This window comes from Acromyrmex echinatior, chromosome 3, assembly GCF_024713525.1.
Source record: "Acromyrmex echinatior isolate Ae372 chromosome 3, ASM2471352v2, whole genome shotgun sequence".
Taxonomy (NCBI): Eukaryota; Metazoa; Arthropoda; class Insecta; order Hymenoptera; family Formicidae; genus Acromyrmex; species Acromyrmex echinatior.
The window spans coordinates 23570281-23590791 of NC_141854.1; the positions used below are offsets into that span (position 1 = coordinate 23570281).

A 20511-nucleotide genomic window follows, 5' to 3' on the forward strand; every position below is an offset into this window, starting at 1 on the left:
TGAAGAACACTGAGGCCGACGACGCTGTAGCCCGCAGAGGAGGCGAGAGGGACAGATATGGAGGAGGACGAGGAGGAGGAGAAGGAGGCGCGTTCGCGGTAACGAAACAAATAGGCCGGCGACTTTCACCGCGCGACCAAGAGCGACTGTGTGTGGTGGCGGAGGCGCGGACCAGCGCACAGTCAGATCCACAGTCCGAGAGACAGCCACTGCCACAGCCGTTCTTGGGACTCGCGCGTGTATCATCGTCACTCCCGTCTGTCCCGTTTCCTCGACCGGCCCGTGCTGCGTGATAGCGGATGGTGATTTCATTTCTCGGGACCAGGCACGTGGTGCTACGCAGCGCGCCATACCGCCTTCATTTTTCAATTCTTATCCGCGCGCCCGCCACATCCGTGACCAGTCGAAAAATCATACGGCGGCATTTTTGCACTTCGTGTCTCGCGGTGAGCTCTTTCTCTCGTTCGTTTCTTCGGCGAGACTGCCAGGTGGTAGCGAACAATCCACCGCACTGCTCCGCCGCCTTCCAGTCTCTGGACCGGTTCGCGTCTTTGGACTCCGTTGAATTCAAAGATTCGTATGTGCCGCGCGGTTGGTACATTCTCGTATCGCCCGCTGATAGTCGGTACCAACGGCATGCGTCCTCGAGGACACCGTTGATAGTAGAGAAAGAAAGATAGAAAGAGATCGTCCAAGGATCTGAAGAAGAAAAACTCTTGCTTTGGCATGAGAGAAATGCACGGGCGTGAATCAGGCGAGAACGAGTGACACATGATGACACGTCGACGACCGCCGGCCCGCAGCATCGCGCCGCTTTGCGCGATCGCTTGGGCATTCTGGGCCGTATTACCCGTTGAAACCGGTAAGTACAATCGCCGTTATCGTTCCGGCACCTAATTATAAGTCTCATACGCTCATAAAAGGGAGCTGTCAAAATGGTCGTTATATGAGACTCAGTTTAAATGCAAAATTTTTTATACTAATAATGTATCGTACTTTTGATACCAATAACGTAAAAAGTAATTTAGTAATAATTTTAACAACTCAACATTCTCAACATTTGTTATTATAAAATAGATATGTATTATTATATGAATTATTTAAATTGTGTGTTATTTTAATTCTGTTAAAATAAATTTAATAATCGCGCTCAAAGAATTATATCCGATTGCATAAATAATAATTCTTAATCTTATTAAGTATCATCTAGGGAACTATAATTAATTCGATAAAACAAAGCAAATTTGAATAAGAATCCGAAAGCGAAATAAAAATATACATTAATATTATGTTAATTTAATTTATGATAAAAAATATTTATGAAAGTTACGGACTAAATCGGAACGAGAGATGGAAATGTTACGGTAGTTCTAGAGCTCGTTAAATACTAGTTCTATACTTTTAACCCACTTTCGATTATTTGCACATTTATTTTGCCCCGAATATCCTAATCATATTTTCAAAACAGCAAAGCGTTACGCTCCTCTAATCATTAATTAAAGAACAGAGAAATCATATTTTACATCTCGTTGCTCATAAGATTATTACTCATTATTACATTATACTCTCACGATTTAAACGTGATGTCAATATCAGTAATTAATTCGCTCAGCGAACAATATCGCTATATTGTAAAATTTCGGTGGAGAATTTATTTAATATAAAATATTATTTTATATATAAAATAAACCTATTTTAGGAACAGGGCACAGCCATGCGGTCAATAAACAGAGATACGATGGATTTTTTAACAATCTAGCACATCCTGATTGGGGTGCAATTGGCAAGTACTTGAATTTGTGTACTAAATATCCAATATATACCTTCGCTGTTTTATTATTATGCACGTCAGGGTTGTCATTTTATTAAAATCTACGCGTTCTCCTTTTCACCGAATAAATTTACTAATGAAAGCATTTCGAAACATCTCAACAAATTATTAGAATTTTTCCACGTTTTATTCAATTTTTTATTGACAATAGTTAATTAAAAATTAATCTCATATTTATACATAGTTTTTTTGAGGCTCAATAATTCTCAACAAGTAGCAGAACATTTTTCTTAAATATGTTTTGACAAAATTACTATTGTAATTATTTTTCTGGTAAAAAACTTTTGATGTCAAAATGATGACAAAATGACGTAGCTCGCTACCAAGGATTGTTTACGCGAAAATTATATGTTTGTTTAATTAAATACGCTTTATCAATTTTACATTCAAATAAGAAAGGACATCAGAACTAATCAATCATGAGAATGACGCGAAAAATTTTTCTTAGGAGAGTTGATGAAGCATGAAAGTGATGATCTCGCGATTATATTTCTACATGACACAGCGAAGGTGATTGTCCATGGAAAGTTATCCTAATACTAGTTGCATGTACCTCCATAGACAGTAGGCTAATCCGAAAGGTTCCGGCGGCATATTCCGATGGTGTGTACACGATGGCTGGCCAAGACAGGCCATCTCCTCGGAAGCTTAGCGATTTATTCATGCAGGGCGACGATGGCCTGCCGTCGGTGAAAAATCGAACCGCATTGTTCGCTTTCTTCGGTGAGAATAATTACGGATAATAATATATAAGTAGAGTTAGAAAAAGCAGGAAATCGCGAACAGTCCTAAAAAATATAAGTGATTTTTTATTAGTACTGAAAAAGGCAAGAAGGAAAAAAATTGTTAAATTGATACCTTATTTAATAGATACTGAATTTTTAGAAACAAAGAATACTTAAAAATTTGCTTTATTTTATACCTAAAATATTTACTATAATGATAACATATATTTAAAAATCTTTGATTTAATAAAAAAAGAAAATCATTTTATTTTTATATAAAATGTCTTATATAAATATATGAATCTTGGCTTTTTTATATGTAAGTCTTTAATTTTATATAAAAAATATATATAATACTTTAAATTTAAGCTGAGCATTATCCAAAGCTTTGTGCTAAATTTTGTCATCAAGAAATATTGACATTTTTAATCCATACTATAACAAAATTTGTTTAACAATAAGACAGGGATAAATTGGTTCTATATAGATTACTATCAATCATGCAGTCACGATTGTGCAGTGATCTCAGTGATTTTATCTACATAGATATTGTATTACTTGCCTTGTACTCATCTTTATTTTTAAAGGCGAACACGTACACGTGCAGACACAGTTAATTGTCACGTCCGTCAACCTGTCGCCTCGAAAAAAGCAGTTCGCCGCGAAAAAAAAAATGCACGATATTATATAAATCAATCCAAGAGATCGGATAAATTCGCGACGCATGCGACATACCGTAGATCTTCCTGCCGGAACTCATACGCGACTCGCGACACCCTCGAACGGTGAATCTTTTCAGGACAGCTGGTCACGTCGGAGATAATCATGGCCAGCGAAAGTGGTTGCCCCATAGAATTTCATCGAATCGACGTGGACAAATGCGATCCGGTTTTCGACAAGGAGTGCCAAGGTAACAAGTACATTCCATTCCTCCGAGCGGATTACGACCGTCAAACCGGGCGCAGCCCCAACAGCCCGCGGGAACAGGTAATTCCCGCTTTTCTCGAACGTGTCGGGTCAATCTAACGTCGCGCGAACCACTTCATGGCCTTACTTCCGGGAACGCAGTAGACTTTCGACTTTATCTGACTTTCGCCGGTTATGATAACGATATCGAACGTCCGAATCGATTTCTTTAAATTACAGTCACGTAAATGATTGATGATGAATTTAATGATCTATCACTGGGTACCACGATAGGTCATTCTCGTTGCGAAACACAATATTCGTTTTACTTTTTTTTTTTTTCTTTCTTCTCGATCGAGAACGGTTAAACGCTTCGCCGATCCCCAAGACAGCAATCCGTGAGAAGTAGCTCTGAATACGTGAGATTGCAGATAAATAAAGTCACGAGCTGGATCGATGGCAGCTTCGTTTATTCGAGCAGCGAGGCGTGGGCCAATACAATGCGCGCATTCGAGAACGGCAGCCTCCTCATGGAGCAAAGGAGACAATTTCCTGTGAGGAACACCATGCGCGCGCCTCTCTTCAATCACGCGGTGCCGAATGTTATGCGAATGCTCAGCCCGGAGCGTCTATATCGTAAGCGAGGATCTATGTGTATAAATTTGTTGTGTATAAATAACCCGAAGACTTTCTCAAGGAATTCGTAATCTAGCTGAATATTATCAAATTGATTTTTAATTACGTTCATTCGGTAAACATCTCGATTGAATGATGAGATCTCGAGATACCTATGAACAAAATTTCCATTTTTTTCGAATGGAAAACGTTCTGTCTATACTTAGCTAGAAAGTTTAACTGACGAGAACACTTTGTTTTCACTTGCTTATTTTATCATGGAAACAATTCTAATATATTTATAAAAATTCTTATAATATTTATAAATGTATAAAAATTTCTTATAATCTTTATACAAATTTTTCATATTTTAAATTTATGAAGATTTCTGAAAAGTATCTTTTTAAAATTCATCAAATTTGATAAGGTTTTTTTTTTTTTTTTTTTTTTTTTGAAAATTCTCTAGAAAAGATGAATTTTCTCTAGAAAATTATATGTATAGAACATTTTAAGAAAAATTTTCATCAATATCGATATACTTTGATATTTTTGTAAGAAAAAATTGATTTTACCTATTAATTATGTGATGCAAAATTTGCGATATATAGTCCGATGTAAATGTATATAATTTTGCCAGCATTCACTTTCTTATTGAAAGTATCATTCCCCGCATGTTTTAACAACATAGTCGTTCGACATTTGCATAATTTGATTCTTCCTACTAATTAAGTATTATGTTATTATATGCGATCGTTGCTGCGCGCCGATCCGTTGAAACTTTTTTGCATTATTACTCATAATTTTTCCATTAGCCGCATACGCTTCGTGCCTATCCTATTACGTCGTGCGTTTTTAACTTTCCCTGCAATCAATTTTCTGATTCTTGCGAAAGTAACCTAATAATTAATTAATAAAACATTGCACAGTCCTCGGGGATCCGAGAACGAATCAGCATCCACCGTTACTGGCTTTAGGGATCTTGTTCTATCGATACCACAATGTCTTAGCGGCTCGCGTGCAGAGAGAGCATCCCGACATGTCCGACGAAGAAATTTTTCAGAAAGCACGTCAGATGGTCATCGGGACGATTCAGGTGGATAGCAGTTTACCTATAATTTTCTCTCAATAATAGACAGTAGAAAAATAAAGACGCGGTATTGTTTCTAGCATGAAAAGAGAATTACAAACAGAAGTATTATAAAATTACTTACACTAATTACATAAAATGTTTTATGTAATTAGTAAACTTTTGTAAAAATCTCGGTATTGAATAGAGTTGTTTTGATCCTCGTAACTAAATTTACATAATTTGCATTTTCCTCTCACGAAACGTTGCTTTCCGGCACGTGAGGTTTTTCTATCTTTTTACAGAACATAATCCTTTACGAGTATCTTCCGGCATTGCTAAACGAGAATCTTCCTTCGTACACTGGTTATAAACCTGACTTGCATCCGGGTATTAGTCATATCTTTCAAAGCGCCGCATTTCGTTTTGGTCATACTCTTATACCGCCTGGCATATATCGGCGAAATGAAAATTGCGAATACAGGAAGACCAACACAGACCAGCCAGCTATAAGACTTTGTTCTACGTGGTGGGACTCAAACGTGAGTCTATTTGTATTTTCACGGTAAACTTTTTGAAAGATATTCTACTTCAAGCAGAGATAATTTTTCATATACGTATATTTTTAATTGCATTTTACTTGTTAATTATCACGATATCAATTATTACAATATAATTCTCGCAATTCTATATTATATTATATAATTCTATATTATATTCTATATTATATAATTAACTATATAAACTTTTTAAATATTAGGTGTTGGAATTAATTCGTAGCGTTTTTAATGAAAGAATGTTATTTATTTCACATGAGCATTAAAAAATACATTAATGAAAGTACTTCCCATCACTTGTAAAACGCTACGAATTAATTCCAACACCTAATAATTATTACTTTTTTAATTCGCATTTTAATTTTTTCTATTTAATAATTTTTTATTATTTTTAATCTTAAAATTTATATATATATATATATATATATATATATAAAATTCAGGAAAAAATTATTAAAATATTTAATACTGAATTTTAAAATATTTCAAATATATTATAATTATCGATATTAAACTTAAATAATTATTATTAACAACACTTTTTTTTAATTATCCAAGTATTTCAATTTTTTAATGATCTTTGATTATTTTAATCTTTCAGAATGTTTGACTTAGGGCAAATTATCAAAATGTTCAAAAAGAATAAATTTAAAAAAATTGTAAAATGATTTTCCTCGAATTTTTTCCAAGAGAAATTGACTCACTTAGTTTGTTAAAAATTATTGTCATTAAAATGTAGCTTCAAGTTCTAGAACATCCATGTGATCTAATTATTACATTAAATTCTTATGAGGTTTGTGATCATATTAAACATAGATGCTGCTCACAGGAGGTTTTAGCTAACAGCACGATCGAGGAGCTGATCATGGGCATGGCGTCGCAATTGGCGGAGAAGGAAGATAATCTTCTCGGTACTGACATCCGAAACAATCTTTTTGGTCCCATGGAATTTTCACGCCGAGATCTCGGCGCCCTGAACATCATGCGAGGTCGCGACAATGGTCTTCCAGACTACAATACAGCCAGGATGAGTTTCAAACTAGCCAAACGGAAAACATGGAACGAGATCAATCCAGAATTATTCAACAAAAATCCATCGTTGCTGCGTACCCTCATTGAGATTTACTCGAACAATCTCAACAACGTCGACGTCTACGTCGGCGGAATGCTCGAATCCAAGGGTGGTCCTGGCGAGCTCTTCACCACGGTCATAAAGGAACAATTCCTCCGTTTGCGGGACTCCGATAGATTCTGGTTTGAGAACGAGGAAAACGGGTGAGTGAATTAATTCTTCGTAACAATTAATATTTATGCTGTCGATGTTATTCTTTTTCCAATAACTCGAGCCTAACTGTTTATATCTTATACGGTCTTTGTAATAAATTATATAAGATATATCCGAATCAATGTAATTATAGAAACTTTTTTACGCGCGATTTTATTCAATTTTAGCATTTTTACGAAAAATGAAATGGAGGAAATCCGTCGTATTACTCTTTGGGACGTGATCACGAACGCGACCGGTATATCTCTCGATGCGATCCAAAGACAAGTCTTCATTTGGCAAGATGGTGATCCATGTCCTCAACCATTTCAATTGAATTCGACAATGCTCGAACCTTGCGTCCCTCTACAGCGCTATGACTACTTTGAGGTAATCAGTTCAATCAATTGTATTGAACTTATTTCTTAATTATCTTTTGGAAGTTATCTTGCGCGAATGTCTTTTTTAATAACTCGATTTTTTAAATTAAATTAAGATAATTTTACTTTTTCCTTTTTTAATTGCTATTCTGGAACTTTTTTAATATTTTCTCTTTACATTAGATAATACGACGTCTTTACTGATTTTCGTTAATTAAATTGAGATAATTTTATTTCATTTTCTTCTTTTTTTTAAAATACAGTTCTGAAGTGTTAATTTTTAACAATTTCGAGCATTTCCAATATTCTATTTTTATTATATTGAATAAAACATCTTTAATACTTAAATTTTTATGATTAAATTTACATAATCTTATTTTGTTTTCTTTTTTAAAAAAATTGCGATTTTGGAACATCAACTCTTAACGATTGCAAGGTTTTCGATTTTTGTTACTACTGAATAAGAAAACCTTTATAATGTTTTTATTTTAGTAATTAAATTTAAATAATTTTAAAACATATAAAAAATAAGAGCATAAAAAACCACAGCACAAGTTATAGTTTGTGATATTTAATTATTATTACGTTAATTAAAACATTAAACGTTTCGGCCACAATCTGGCCATCTTCAGTAATTCAATAATATTCTTAAAACGCAGAGTTACATCTAGTTGACATTAAATTCAACAGTCGAGAGTTGTAATTAAATAAACATGTTCTTTTATATGTGAAGATGCTTCATACAGTAATGTTACAACGCCAGTTGTCATATCAAGAAAAGTGTAGAACAAGAATTTCCAGATTCTAATTTAAATAAAATTGTATATATTAATATCTTCTAGTCGTAATATAAAGAAATAGAATCATTACCTGTTTTACAGCAAAAAAACTAAACGATGAATCTCAAGTACTTCTTTTGCATAATTAGAATTTTGTCGTGACATTATGTGTTGTTATTTGTCCTATCATGTATTTTACCACTATTTATATATCTGAGTCAACAGTTTAGAAAGTTGTAGAATTATTTATTAAAGGTAAGAGAGATTCCTTCTTTAGAAGAGGAAAATAAACATCAGGCAAACCTTCCGTGTCACTTTGCTTATTGATACCACTTGTTTGTCTTTTTATATGTATCATTTCCGAAATTCTTCTTTTCATTAACGATTGTTCTATAATATATCTAAAATTCTTATATTATCCCAATCTAATTCATGCATCTCATTCAAACGGTGACGTGAAACCATTGAAATTTCGGAAGAAGGTTTTTTTATGTCGGCCTTATGTTCTTTAATCCGAGTTTTTAATTTCCTTTTAGTTTGGCCAACATAAGACGATTCACAGTTTAAACAATTAATTTTATAAACTACTCCGCATTAGTCATCCTTAGGCAAAGAATCCTTTCCTGTCTTAATAAATGTATTCATTTTATTCAAATGTATTCATTTTTTATAAGCTATATTAAAACCATAAACATGTGAAAGTTTTTTGAATTTTTCAGAAACTTTGCCCAAGTATGTTTTTTATGCTCTTATTTTTTATATGTTTTAATATTATAACCACGTTAGTTTTCAAGATATATTTTAAATAATTTTTATTGCCTTCTTCTTTCTTTAAAATTGCGGTTCTGAAACACTAAAGACTACGACATACAAAAAAAAATTAAGCAGTAAAACATAAGCATTAAGCAAATATATATGTATATACAGTATGAATTTATTACTGCGTACGTTATTGCTTAACTCTTGCGAGCTTTTCTGATCTTCCTTTTTGTTATATTGAATAAAATTCTTTCTATAAAGAAAATATTTTACTATTTTACTATTTTTTTTAACATAATATTTAATAAACGCACTACAGGGAAGCGAATTCGTCTACATTTACGCGTGCGTGTTCCTTGGTTTCGTTCCGATCCTTTGCGCTGGTGCCGGGTACGGATTGGTGAAACTGCAGAATAGACGGCGGCGTAGATTGAAAATACTTCAAGAGGCAATTCAAAAGCGAAGCGATGGTCGGATCTGCGTTGATAAGATGATTGTACGTGAGTGGCTGCACGCAAACCATCGCCGTCTCGTGAAGGTGAAATTTGGACCGGAAGCGGCGTTGCATATCGTCGATCGAAAAGGGGAGAAACTGCGAACGTTCGATTTCAGCAACGTTAACACCATAACTATGGAAGAATCACAGGTATCTCTTTATTATTGTAAAAATAAATGATAATCTTTTAATGACATTAAAAAATTATTTGTCATTAAACTCTTTATCTAATTTATAAAGTAATATACCTTTTTTGAATTAATTTTCTGAAACAAAGAACGTAATTCTTGTTTTTTTATTTTCACGTTTACTTAAAATTTTTTATTTAAGATATAAAAAAATAAATTTTAATTATCAGTTGGTTTGTTTAATGTTGAAAATTGAATAAACGCGAGAGAATCGATAAATAGATAAATATATGAATCTTTTTTTTTATTAGGAAAAAATTTATTATTTCCTCTCCCCTCTTCCTCTCCCAAAAAAAATCCATAAATCTCTATTGTTGAAAAAATGTTCGTAATAACAACTACGCTATATCTATGAAATTTAAATTGCGTCTCTGAAATCTGAAATTATATCACTACAATTATGACTAAAATTTAAGAAATTAGTGATTGCATCATCTGGCAGTTTATTGACTACTCAAAATTACGTCGCAAATTAATTCTACGCTTCATTAAGTAACAGCTGACTCTTTAACGTCACGTCATATTCGATAATTATTAATTGCTGTTTCAGGAGAGCGAAACCGGACATCGTAAGGCCCTAGTGCTGTTACGTATACCGCGTGATTACGACCTTGTCCTTGAACTCGATTCGTTGGCTTCGCGTAGAAAGTTCATTGCGAAATTGGAGGCGTTTCTGGCGTCACAAAAAAAGCATTTCACACTCACGCCAATTGCAAGGGATATTATGCTGGCAAAAGCGGAAACCAAGGAGCGCCGGCAAAAGAAGCTCGAACAGGTTTGTTTCTCCTTCTCACGGGTATACATTCATGAATGTATACGCAGCTTCGTTCACCATTGAAATGTGGATTAATATCTCATGAAGAAATAATTTCTTAATTGATAAAAAAAAAAGAAAGAAATATGAACGTATAATTATATATGAAAATATATAGATTCCATATAATTTATTCCGCTCTTCTACTTCAAGAGCGACAAAAAGAGCTTTTTTGTGAATTATTTCCATGAATGGGTTAGGCAAACATTATTCATTTTATAAAAAATGAACTAATTTAACTTTATAAAAAAATCAAAATCTTTACAACTCCAAAGGAAGTTTTTAAAGATTTTGTCAAATAAAAATCGCATTTGATTATGTGAATATATTCTTTTTATCTATGTTATCTGATTCGTCAATAATTTTCGGTCAAATTGAAAAATAGTTTATCTCATTTTCTGAGAAACTTAATTTTTTAAAAATAAATAAAAACGCTCAAATAATAACGGTCAAATAACGGTCAAATAATTAAATAAATTAAACAATATAATATAAGGCTAATATATATAATTATATTGTTACTTGCATATATAATATTCTGAGTGGTTCTTAGCTCTATATTATATTGTTTAATTAATTTTTTTTAGTTGTGTCACTTTTAAAATAAGGTAGCAATTTCGCTCCACACGCTTATTATATTACACACAAATTTATTAATTATACACATGGAAGGATTATGACATTCCTGATAACACTGCGAAATGTTGTTAGTTCTTCAGAGAAGCGTACGCGTTGACTTTCGGTTTACGGCCCGGCGAACGAAGGCGGCGGTCTGAAGACAGTGACACCGGAGAGGTCGTCACGGTAATGCGCACATCGCTTTCCAAGAGCGAGTTTGCGAGTGCTCTGGGCATGCGACCCGACGCAGTCTTCGTGAAGAAAATGTTCAACATCGTTGACAAAGATGGCGACGGCCGGATTTCTTTCCAGGTATAATTGTCGTTCGCTTCATCGAAGCTGTGCTTTTACTGTGCATTTTGTCTGAATATAACTTTCTTATCTTGTCTGACGATCATCAGCGAAGAGCGATTCAAATTCCAGGAATTCTTGGACACGGTCTTGCTGTTCTCACGTGGCAAAACCGAAGACAAGCTGCGTATCATCTTCGACATGTGCGATAAGGATAGCAACGGCGTGATCGATAAGGAAGAACTGTCGGAGATGTTGAGGTCGTTGGTGGAAATAGCGCGTACCACCAGTCTCTCGGATGATCACGTTACGGAATTGATCGATGGCATGTTCCAGGTGCGTTTTTATTATTTTCATTATGGTAGCATATAATATTCATTTTAAAATGTCTTTTGTCATCGTCGCGATAACTGTTAAATCCCTTATTAATCAGGACGCTGGACTTGAGAGGAAGGACTACCTCACGTACAACGATTTTAAATTGATGATGAAGGAATATAAAGGCGATTTCGTCGCGATCGGTCTCGATTGTAAAGGTGCCAAGCAGAATTTTCTCGACACATCGACGAATGTTGCTCGCATGACCAGCTTTCACATCGATCAACTACCCCCGGAAGATTCGAAGAGCTGGACTCGAAAGCAGTGGGATGCCATATCGACTTTTCTCGAAGAGAACAGGCAGAATATATTCTATCTCTTTGTGTTTTACGTCGTCACTATAGCTCTCTTCGTCGAGAGATTTATTCGTGAGTATTTAATCGATCTCAAGTAGAACAAAAATCCGAAACATGTCTAAATATACTTCGATTTTTCTAGATATCTTTGAGTGTAATATATTTTATTATATTATATAATTATATTTTATATAATAATATATTATTATGTTATATTATTATTGTGTAATTTTTCCTAATTCTTTTGAATATATGATTTGTTTAGAAAGCATTCTGTTCGTTTGCTGCAAAATTTCAATCTGTTGCCTTTTTTTCGCAGATTATTCTTTTATGGCAGAACATACGGATCTCAGACATATAATGGGCGTGGGAATCGCCATAACCAGAGGATCAGCAGCTGCACTGTCCTTCTGCTACAGTCTCCTGCTATTAACAATGTCGCGTAATCTGTTGACGAAGCTGAAGGAATTCTCGATTCAGCAGTACATCCCGCTAGACTCGCACATACAATTCCATAAGATCGCAGCATGTACGGCACTTTTTTTCTCTGTGCTGCATACAGTCGGTCACATAGTCAACTTTTATCACGTTTCTACGCAGCCGATAGCTCATCTTCGCTGCCTCACCAGTGAAATCAGCTTTCCCAGCGATGCACGACCTACTATCTCTTTTTGGCTGTTCAGAACAGTAACCGGTAGGTGTTCTCGCCAAAGATTTCACAATTTCATTGGATATTCGGAATGTTGACATGATTCTCTTATTTCGCTCTTGTTGCAGGTTTAACTGGTATTCTTCTCTTCGTCATCATGACAATTATTTTCGTCTTCGCACATCCAACCATACGACAGAAAGCCTACAAGTTCTTTTGGTCGACGCATAGTCTCTATGTAGTATTATATGCATTATGCCTCATCCATGGTTTAGCCCGTTTGACAGGCGAACCGCGATTCTGGATATTCTTCATCGGCCCGGCAATCATTTACGCGCTAGATAAAGTAATTTTATATCCACTTTTTTGTAAAGTAGAATAGTAACAAAGAAAAAGAACAATTCCCTTTTTTACATGTATATATGCATCATATCCATAGTCACCGCATAATTACAAAATTTATTAATTATGGAGATCACGCATGATGTAACATATTTTGTATGTTATGTACAATATTATCTCATATTTCGTTTAATGCAAATCGTCTTTTGTTGCTAAAATGACTTGATTTGAATTATTAACGCAATATAAAAATAATATCAAGTGCCGAATGTGTGTTATCAGAGTACTGATTTCAGGTCGTCAGCTTGAGAACTAAATACATGGCCCTGGACATCATCGAGACGGAATTACTACCTTCCGACGTAATAAAGATCAAATTCTACAGACCTCCGAACTTGAAGTATCTGTCGGGTCAGTGGGTACGTCTCGCCTGTACTGCCTTCAGGTCTAATGAATTTCATTCTTTTACGCTGACCTCCGCACCGCACGAGAATTTTCTATCGTGCCACATAAAAGCTCAAGGGCCGTGGACGTGGAAGCTCCGTAATTACTTCGATCCTTGCAATTATAACCCGGAGGATGATCATCCGAAGATTCGTATAGAGGGTCCGTTCGGTGGAGGAAATCAGGATTGGTACAAGTTCGAGGTCGCGGTAATGGTTGGAGGTGGCATCGGAGTGACTCCTTATGCTTCGATGCTCAATGATCTCGTGTTTGGAACCTCTACCAATAGATATTCAGGCGTCGCGTGTAAGAAGGTAAGTGCAAATCAAAATAAAATTAAATGAAAAAAATAATCAAGTGAGGAAAATTTAAGACATCTTTACATAAATATATTTATTTTCTTTAAAACAAATTTTAATTTATTCTTTATACATTAAAATATAAATTAAAATATAAATTGTCATAGAAAATTTTCTAACCAGAATAAGTGGATAAAAAGAATTTATTTACTTTTATTCTATAAAGAAATTCATAATCGGCGAAATTAGGAAGTAACTTAATTGTATTTAACTGTTTTTGATTATTTGAGAAGTATTTCTAAAAATATATATTCATATTAGAAATTGAAAATACATATTCATATTAAAAATGTCGTTACGGTAAAACTGATGCAAAAGTGGCGATTGCTTCATTACATACTAGAAAGTATGTTCTACTGTCGAAAGCGAAACGTGAATACGGAATATTGTTGGTATATATAATCTCTTGCGTTAAATTTAACGGCTCATTAAAGTAAGAAAACGCTTCTATTTTTTTATTCGATAATATCGTGTCACTTTCTTTTTATTTTGTGTAGGTCTATTTTTTATGGATCTGCCCATCGCATAAACATTTTGAATGGTTTATTGACGTTCTCAGAGATGTTGAGAGAAAAGACGTTACGGATGTGCTTGAAATTCACATATTTATAACGCAATTCTTTCATAAGTTCGATTTGCGTACCACCATGCTGGTAAGTGAATTCATATTGGAATTTTTGTATGATCCGCGATGGAAAAGTACGTAAAATTTTTCCTTATATTTAATTAATTCAATCAGATTTAATTATTAATAATATTTTGCTTCACATATGTAGTACATATGTGAGAATCACTTTCAGAGGCTATCGAAGAAGAGTATATTCACTGGCCTGAAGGCCATCAATCACTTTGGTCGGCCGGACATGACGTCGTTTTTGAAATTTGTTCAAAAGAAACATAGCTATGTGCGTTCATGATATTAGTTTTTATTAAGAATACACTCGCTCGACGCATAGAAGCTCAAGGGATATTTGAAGAAGATAAAGAGTTAAACATCCTTCGTGCTTTTGCGCGACCTGCTATAATATTGTTGATATTATTTTTTAAAAATATGTTGAATTATTGATCTACAGGTTAGCAAAATAGGAGTATTTAGCTGTGGGCCGCGTCCTCTGACGAAAAGCGTCATGTCTGCCTGCGATGAAGTTAATAAAACACGGCGGCTGCCGTACTTCATTCATCACTTCGAGAACTTCGGCTAGTCTAATACACTGCTCCCTGTTTGCATGAGATAACGGACTGTCAATGTGTTTGACAACTTTTCTCCATGATTTACATATTTAGAATGTACATATTTATACGCTGAAGCGTTGCTTTTTATTATTTATTATCATGAGTATTACATTTCTTATTTATGAATTCGAAAAAGAAAATCTTTTTCTCTCTCTCTCTCTCTTTCCCTATCTTTTTGTCTTCCCAAATTAAATATTTAAAAATCTTAGTTGTAATTTTATTATAATTTATTATAAAATTTTATTATAATTTATTTAATTATAAAATTATTTATTATAATGTTATTATAATAAATTATAATGAAATTTCGTCAACATATGTATACACATATATTTATTTTGACTTTATTATGACATTTTTTTTACATTCGTAATTATAATGTAAACGTTTTCAAAATGGAATTTCCGCTTATGATTCAAGTCAGAGATGTCTTGGATTCATTTTTTTTATTAAATAATATTAAATAATCATAAAATAAAAATACCTATAAAATAAAATACCTATCTAAGTATTTTTAATAGTTTAGGAAAGTCGATGAGTATCGTAATTGTCCGTAGCATTTGAGAAATATATTAGGCATTAATGGTTCTGCGTGAGGTTGGCGGGAATGGATACGACCAATTACTCTTGCTAGATTCATCACCAATTTCTTGCGGGAATTCGGACAATTCGTGCGACGTATAGCCCCGATTAATGACACCTTCGGTATCCTCTTTAACGGCATGTCTACTTTGAAGTTTAGATGACAGTTGACTGAAACATTTTTAGAATCATAGAATGCAAGAAAAAAAAATTCGATTATAAAGGAAAATAGAAGGTTCCAAATTTTGAAAGAAAATTTGCGAATTTATTTCAGGAAAAAAATAAAACGGACATTTCTATGTTTAAGTGTTATTCACTCTACTATATTTAAATATTAGAAAATTGATTCATAATACAAAACTATTACTATTAAAAATATAAAAATTTCTTGCCCCATTCATACATGCCTAAAAGTTTCCAGTGCTTCGCATTTTATCGCGTTTTATATTAATTCTATAAATTCTGAAAAAGTAATCTGTTATTTTTTGGTCTAGTTTTTCTTAGGACACTGTGCTTTACAGGTTGAACTTACAATAGATGATAAAAAATGTTATGAAAAAATAACCATAACAGCGTAAAAACTAAAATAATTTATATTTTTAACATTTTATGATAAAATTTTTCTATCTATTTTAGGTTTAATCTGTAAAGCAAAATATTCTGAGGAAAGAACATAAATAAAAAAAGGAGCAAATTGTTTCCTTAGAAGCCACAGAATTGTGACAAAACTCGAAATTTTTAAGCCTGTCTTCGGTGACAGAAAATTTCTATATTTTTAATAAATTTTATATTACAAACTAAATTTTTACGTCTTAAATAACTAACGTAATAAATAACGTCTAAATGGCAATTTATTCCTTTTTCTGAAATAAATTTGCAAATTTCGTCTCCAATTTAGTCATACAAATCTCTCTTAAATTCGACTGATTATAATGCAAACCTCATTATTCGATCGCCGAACGAATCTTCAATCTTGGGGACTTTCCGCCTAACGTTACGCGTATCGAAACTCTCCTCTATAATGACGTGCCTATCATACGGCGTGTCGTAGTCGACCTCGAGTATGGTCGAAAATTGATGAGGGAAGATCATGTCTATAGCTGTTATTACGAGTCCCGCAAAGAGGCACGCAGCACCTGTGAAAAAAAGAAATCACAATCACGTACGTATATTTATACATTGATCGAGTCTTAATAAAGTAATTTCAACACAAAAATACGAACCAGCTGACAACACCAACCAATAATTCCAGCCGAGATTGAAAGAAAGAATCGAACCCTCAATGTGGGCTATCAGAGGTTCACATGGTAAGAGTGACGTGTAGATCAGGTTTGTTAACAACATGCATAAACCCGTGAAAATCATGCCGTATGCCCCATATCGAGGTACCACCATAAGTAACAAATTCATCATTAACCACGAGGCAAAGGAAGTCCTGCACAAGAAAGATTCCTCATTTCGCGTACACGCAATGAATGGAAAACTCGTATTCATAATCGATTCTTATATTTAAAATCGTCTTAAATAATATCTTAAGATGCTAATATGACTCTTTGATTGATTATCTTAAGATTATAACATCTTAAGATTATACTTAAAACAATCTTAAATAAAAATCAACTATTGATGATTTGCAGTATGAGACACAGTGTAAAGCGGCGTCTACAATGAAATTTTAAGACGTAAAGTTTAAGCTTTAAACCCCTAAACCGTAGGAAACTGACCAATTACAATCGAATGTGAGGAGAATACTTGACTATGATTGGTCAATTTCTTACGGCTTAGTGCTTAAAACTTAAATTTTATGTCTTAAAATCTCATAACACAGCGTTTAACACAATAATTATATTTCATCTTCGTTTAACATTAGCAAACAACAAGCAAGGATGTAATGACTGTGTCTCTTGCTGGAAAGCATTGTATGAATACAATGCTTTCCAGCCACGGAGCTGCATTAATATCTTAAAACGTCATTATATAACGTCTTAAAATAAGAATGGATTGTGGAGGCTAGTATTCACATAGTCACAGTTTTTACATTTAAGACCTTTTTAAATACAGTTTTGAAATGTCATAAATTACAAAGCCGTAGTGTATTAAAACATTACTTAAGATAATGGTCTTGTAATAAAAACGGACTATAAATATTAGATTATGACTCTCAAAATGATTTCTACGAAAGTATTTCATCACAGAAGTAATAACATACCATAACATTATCGAAGCATAATATCCAGCTTCGCGATATCGTGAACCCCAAGAAAATCCCTCTTGATGGAGGCTGAAATACTCCGCCAAGGAAACAATGGGGAACGGCGCACCCTGATGAAGAGCCTGTTTGAATGCACTGGTCATTTCGCCAGAACTCCGCCACCAAAATCTTTCATTGTACTCGACGTCACCGCTCGTCTGCTCGTTACTTGGCAATACTGCAACGATAAAATCTACTTGACGTAAGTCAGAACGAATCGTTGCATAAACATCTGTTCGGAAATTGCAATTTGCGACGTGCAATCGCAAGTGCAAACACAAGTCATCTTAACGTCAAAATGATATTAAATTGGCTTCAAAATAGAAAGTCATTTAATTAATAACTATTTATTGTAACGTTATTTTGACTTGTTTTGTTTGGAATATAGCTCAATAATTTTAATCTTAATTTCCAAGCTTATCTTATTACATTCAATCAGTCAGAGCTTGATATCTTCAATTGTAGAAAAAAGTTTAGATATCTAGCTTTCTTTACTTACGCCTGTATGTTATATTGATGTGCATTAAACCGATGTAACCGCCTATGTCGGCCGTTGCCTTATGCTTGGAGAAAGCGCTGTAAGAGCTGACAATGGTAGCGGAGCTCGTATGCCAGGATGAGCCGTATTGCGCCACTACGCGCGCATAGAGAGCACAGCAATTATTCTTCCGCACGTTACATTCGCGGCGTTACATTTTGTGATTATCTCGATTAATCATTCCGCAAATGGATTTCGCAATTTTATTGGTCAGCCGAAGTAATGTCTTTAGAGATAAACACGCGATTTAGTGCGAATACTACAAGCAAACAGTGGCGTAACTAATGTATTAACTCTAAATATGTTTTATTTCAATTATTTATTTATTCTTTACCTTTCTGAACTCTCGTGTTTCAAAAAATAAAACAATACGAGGAAATTGAAATATAGACAACAACATTCAATGCAACGAAAGTATAGATGAGTTCCACTCAATATTCTTATTTTTTGCTTGCTTTGGATTAATCTTTTCCTTTTCTTTTATTTTCCCGCCGCTGCTTTTTTATCGGTCTCATTGAACTCTCGCGATTCGAACTTCGCGAGGCCAATCAGTTAGTTACGCCACTGGCAGCCAAGGCCCCTTGACTTGGAAAGTAGACAAAGTGCACGAACCTTGAATCGTTGCACCCACGAAGAGGCTCAGGGTAACCGTGAGAAATGTGGTTAACCGCTGCGGCGGAAGAAAAAATCAGGTTTACACGGCCAGAACTCGTAATTAATTGAAATCGTCGATCAAACACGACGGAGGAATAGAAAACTGCTCACCTCTTTCCTGACGCCCGGGAATATGACTAGAAATGCCGTGAACAGGGTGCCGAATATCACGAATACGATAACCAAGGGAACATCACCGGTGACAGGAGTGCGGTTGCTGTAACTGTAGAGCGTCGGACCGCCGTCGTTGCGAAAGGCATCGAACCATCCCTTCATCTTCCTGGATCAGCTAGTTCCGGTTCGCGGAATCTGGGCCACTCGAATGAAAAATTACATTACCATCCTCGCTCTCGGCAAAGCAAAAATTGTAGGCTACGATCAGTATTTTCTTCGCCAATCGTACTGTACATTACTTTCGTACGCTATTTCGAAACATTAACTTTTATTTGAAAAAAAAAAAAGCAGCACACAAAAACGCGCATGTAACGCAGACTTTGAGAAGATATATCTTCTGCTGCTAGGCACAGAATTATTCAGATACTCTCTTTTTGTCATTTTTAGAACACTGATGGATCTTTATTTACGAGTGACATCACCGCGGATAAAAGTGAAGATTTGAATTGACAGTTGTTTCGATACGATTTTACTGAAATGCAATCTAGCTATTAACGTGATCCAAACAGGATGGATCTCTCCTGGCTGGCCTTGACACACATGAGTCCCGAAGGATTTTCTATTCCTTCGAGAGGAATTTACCTACGGCCAGCAGATTTGACTCAAGGTCGGAGTTGCCAAAATTCTTGCGAAATCCTCGACATGCGTTGAAAGCGCACTCGCGCACTGTGCGACATGTGGGACCGAAGGCGGCGAGTGTACTGGGACTACTGGGGCCTCGTACCCCGAGTAGGTTAACAGGCTCCGCTTGGAAAGCGGCTTCCACCAGCGACAGACGACCTCGTGCATTACCTGGTAAAGAGACAAAGAAGGACGGCGAGAGAGAGAGAGAGAGAGAAGGTAACACCGCGGGTGGGGCTGTCACTGTGATGGTCATCGGCGGGAGAGAACGAGAGAGAAAGGCAAGAGGGACGAAGAACGATTAAACGAGAAAGGTCTACATTGAATCAGCTGATCTGATTCTCCTGTTCGCTCCGAGTCGACTTCTGTTGCTCTTCTTTTAAGTTTGATATCTCTTTGTCAATGTCCCATTAAGGAACATAGATATTGGATAATCAAATTTTCTGTTGAACGTGAATATATCAGCGTTTAACAACAGATTTTTCGGATCAAATTCAGAACTCAGATTATTTTAATATTAAAAAATATATATTGAAGAAGTTCTAAATTTGTCTTTTTCAATTTTTAACATCCTGTACTGAGAGAAAAGTTTTTGGTATTTGTGATCATGATTTGTATAAAATAATTATGATCGAAAGCTTTATTTTTATAATTATTATTGCTATAATGTTATATATTAATAAAAATAATTATATTTAGTT

At 34.7% G+C, this 20511-nt stretch overlaps 2 protein-coding genes across 4 annotated transcripts; one reads left to right on the plus strand and one right to left on the minus strand.

Moving 5' to 3' along the window:
• Window positions 1-127: 127 nt before the first annotated feature.
• Window positions 128-15130, plus strand: Duox (dual oxidase). Its single transcript, XM_011051641.2, has 20 exons — window positions 128-862; window positions 1700-1783; window positions 2393-2554; window positions 3356-3543; window positions 3894-4098; window positions 5004-5170; window positions 5449-5685; window positions 6530-6975; window positions 7153-7354; window positions 9202-9528; window positions 10117-10341; window positions 11092-11310; window positions 11422-11625; window positions 11723-12035; window positions 12283-12657; window positions 12741-12958; window positions 13251-13712; window positions 14255-14410; window positions 14534-14662; window positions 14831-15130. Exons 1-20 carry the CDS (start codon window positions 772-774, stop codon window positions 14957-14959), a joined length of 4539 nt encoding a protein of 1512 aa, XP_011049943.1. The 5' UTR covers window positions 128-771; the 3' UTR covers window positions 14960-15130.
• A 165-nt stretch (window positions 15131-15295) lies between these two features.
• On the minus strand, window positions 15296-20259 carry mol (dual oxidase maturation factor 1 mol). 3 transcript variants are annotated; one of them, XM_087404938.1, is made up of 8 exons: window positions 19772-20259; window positions 19127-19324; window positions 18974-19031; window positions 18323-18457; window positions 17782-18001; window positions 16796-17007; window positions 16513-16708; window positions 15296-15743 (listed from the first exon to the last, which is right to left on the minus strand). In XM_087404938.1, the coding sequence occupies exons 2-8, from the start codon at window positions 19289-19291 to the stop codon at window positions 15563-15565; spliced, it is 1167 nt and encodes a 388-aa protein (XP_087261064.1). In that variant the 5' UTR covers window positions 19292-19324; window positions 19772-20259; the 3' UTR covers window positions 15296-15562. The 3 variants fall into 3 exon arrangements, with proteins under 3 accessions (XP_087261064.1, XP_011049944.1, XP_087261063.1); XM_011051642.2 differs by having other exon boundaries at window positions 19127-19332; XM_087404937.1 differs by lacking the exon at window positions 19772-20259 and having other exon boundaries at window positions 19127-19521.
• Window positions 20260-20511: the final 252 nt, after the last annotated feature.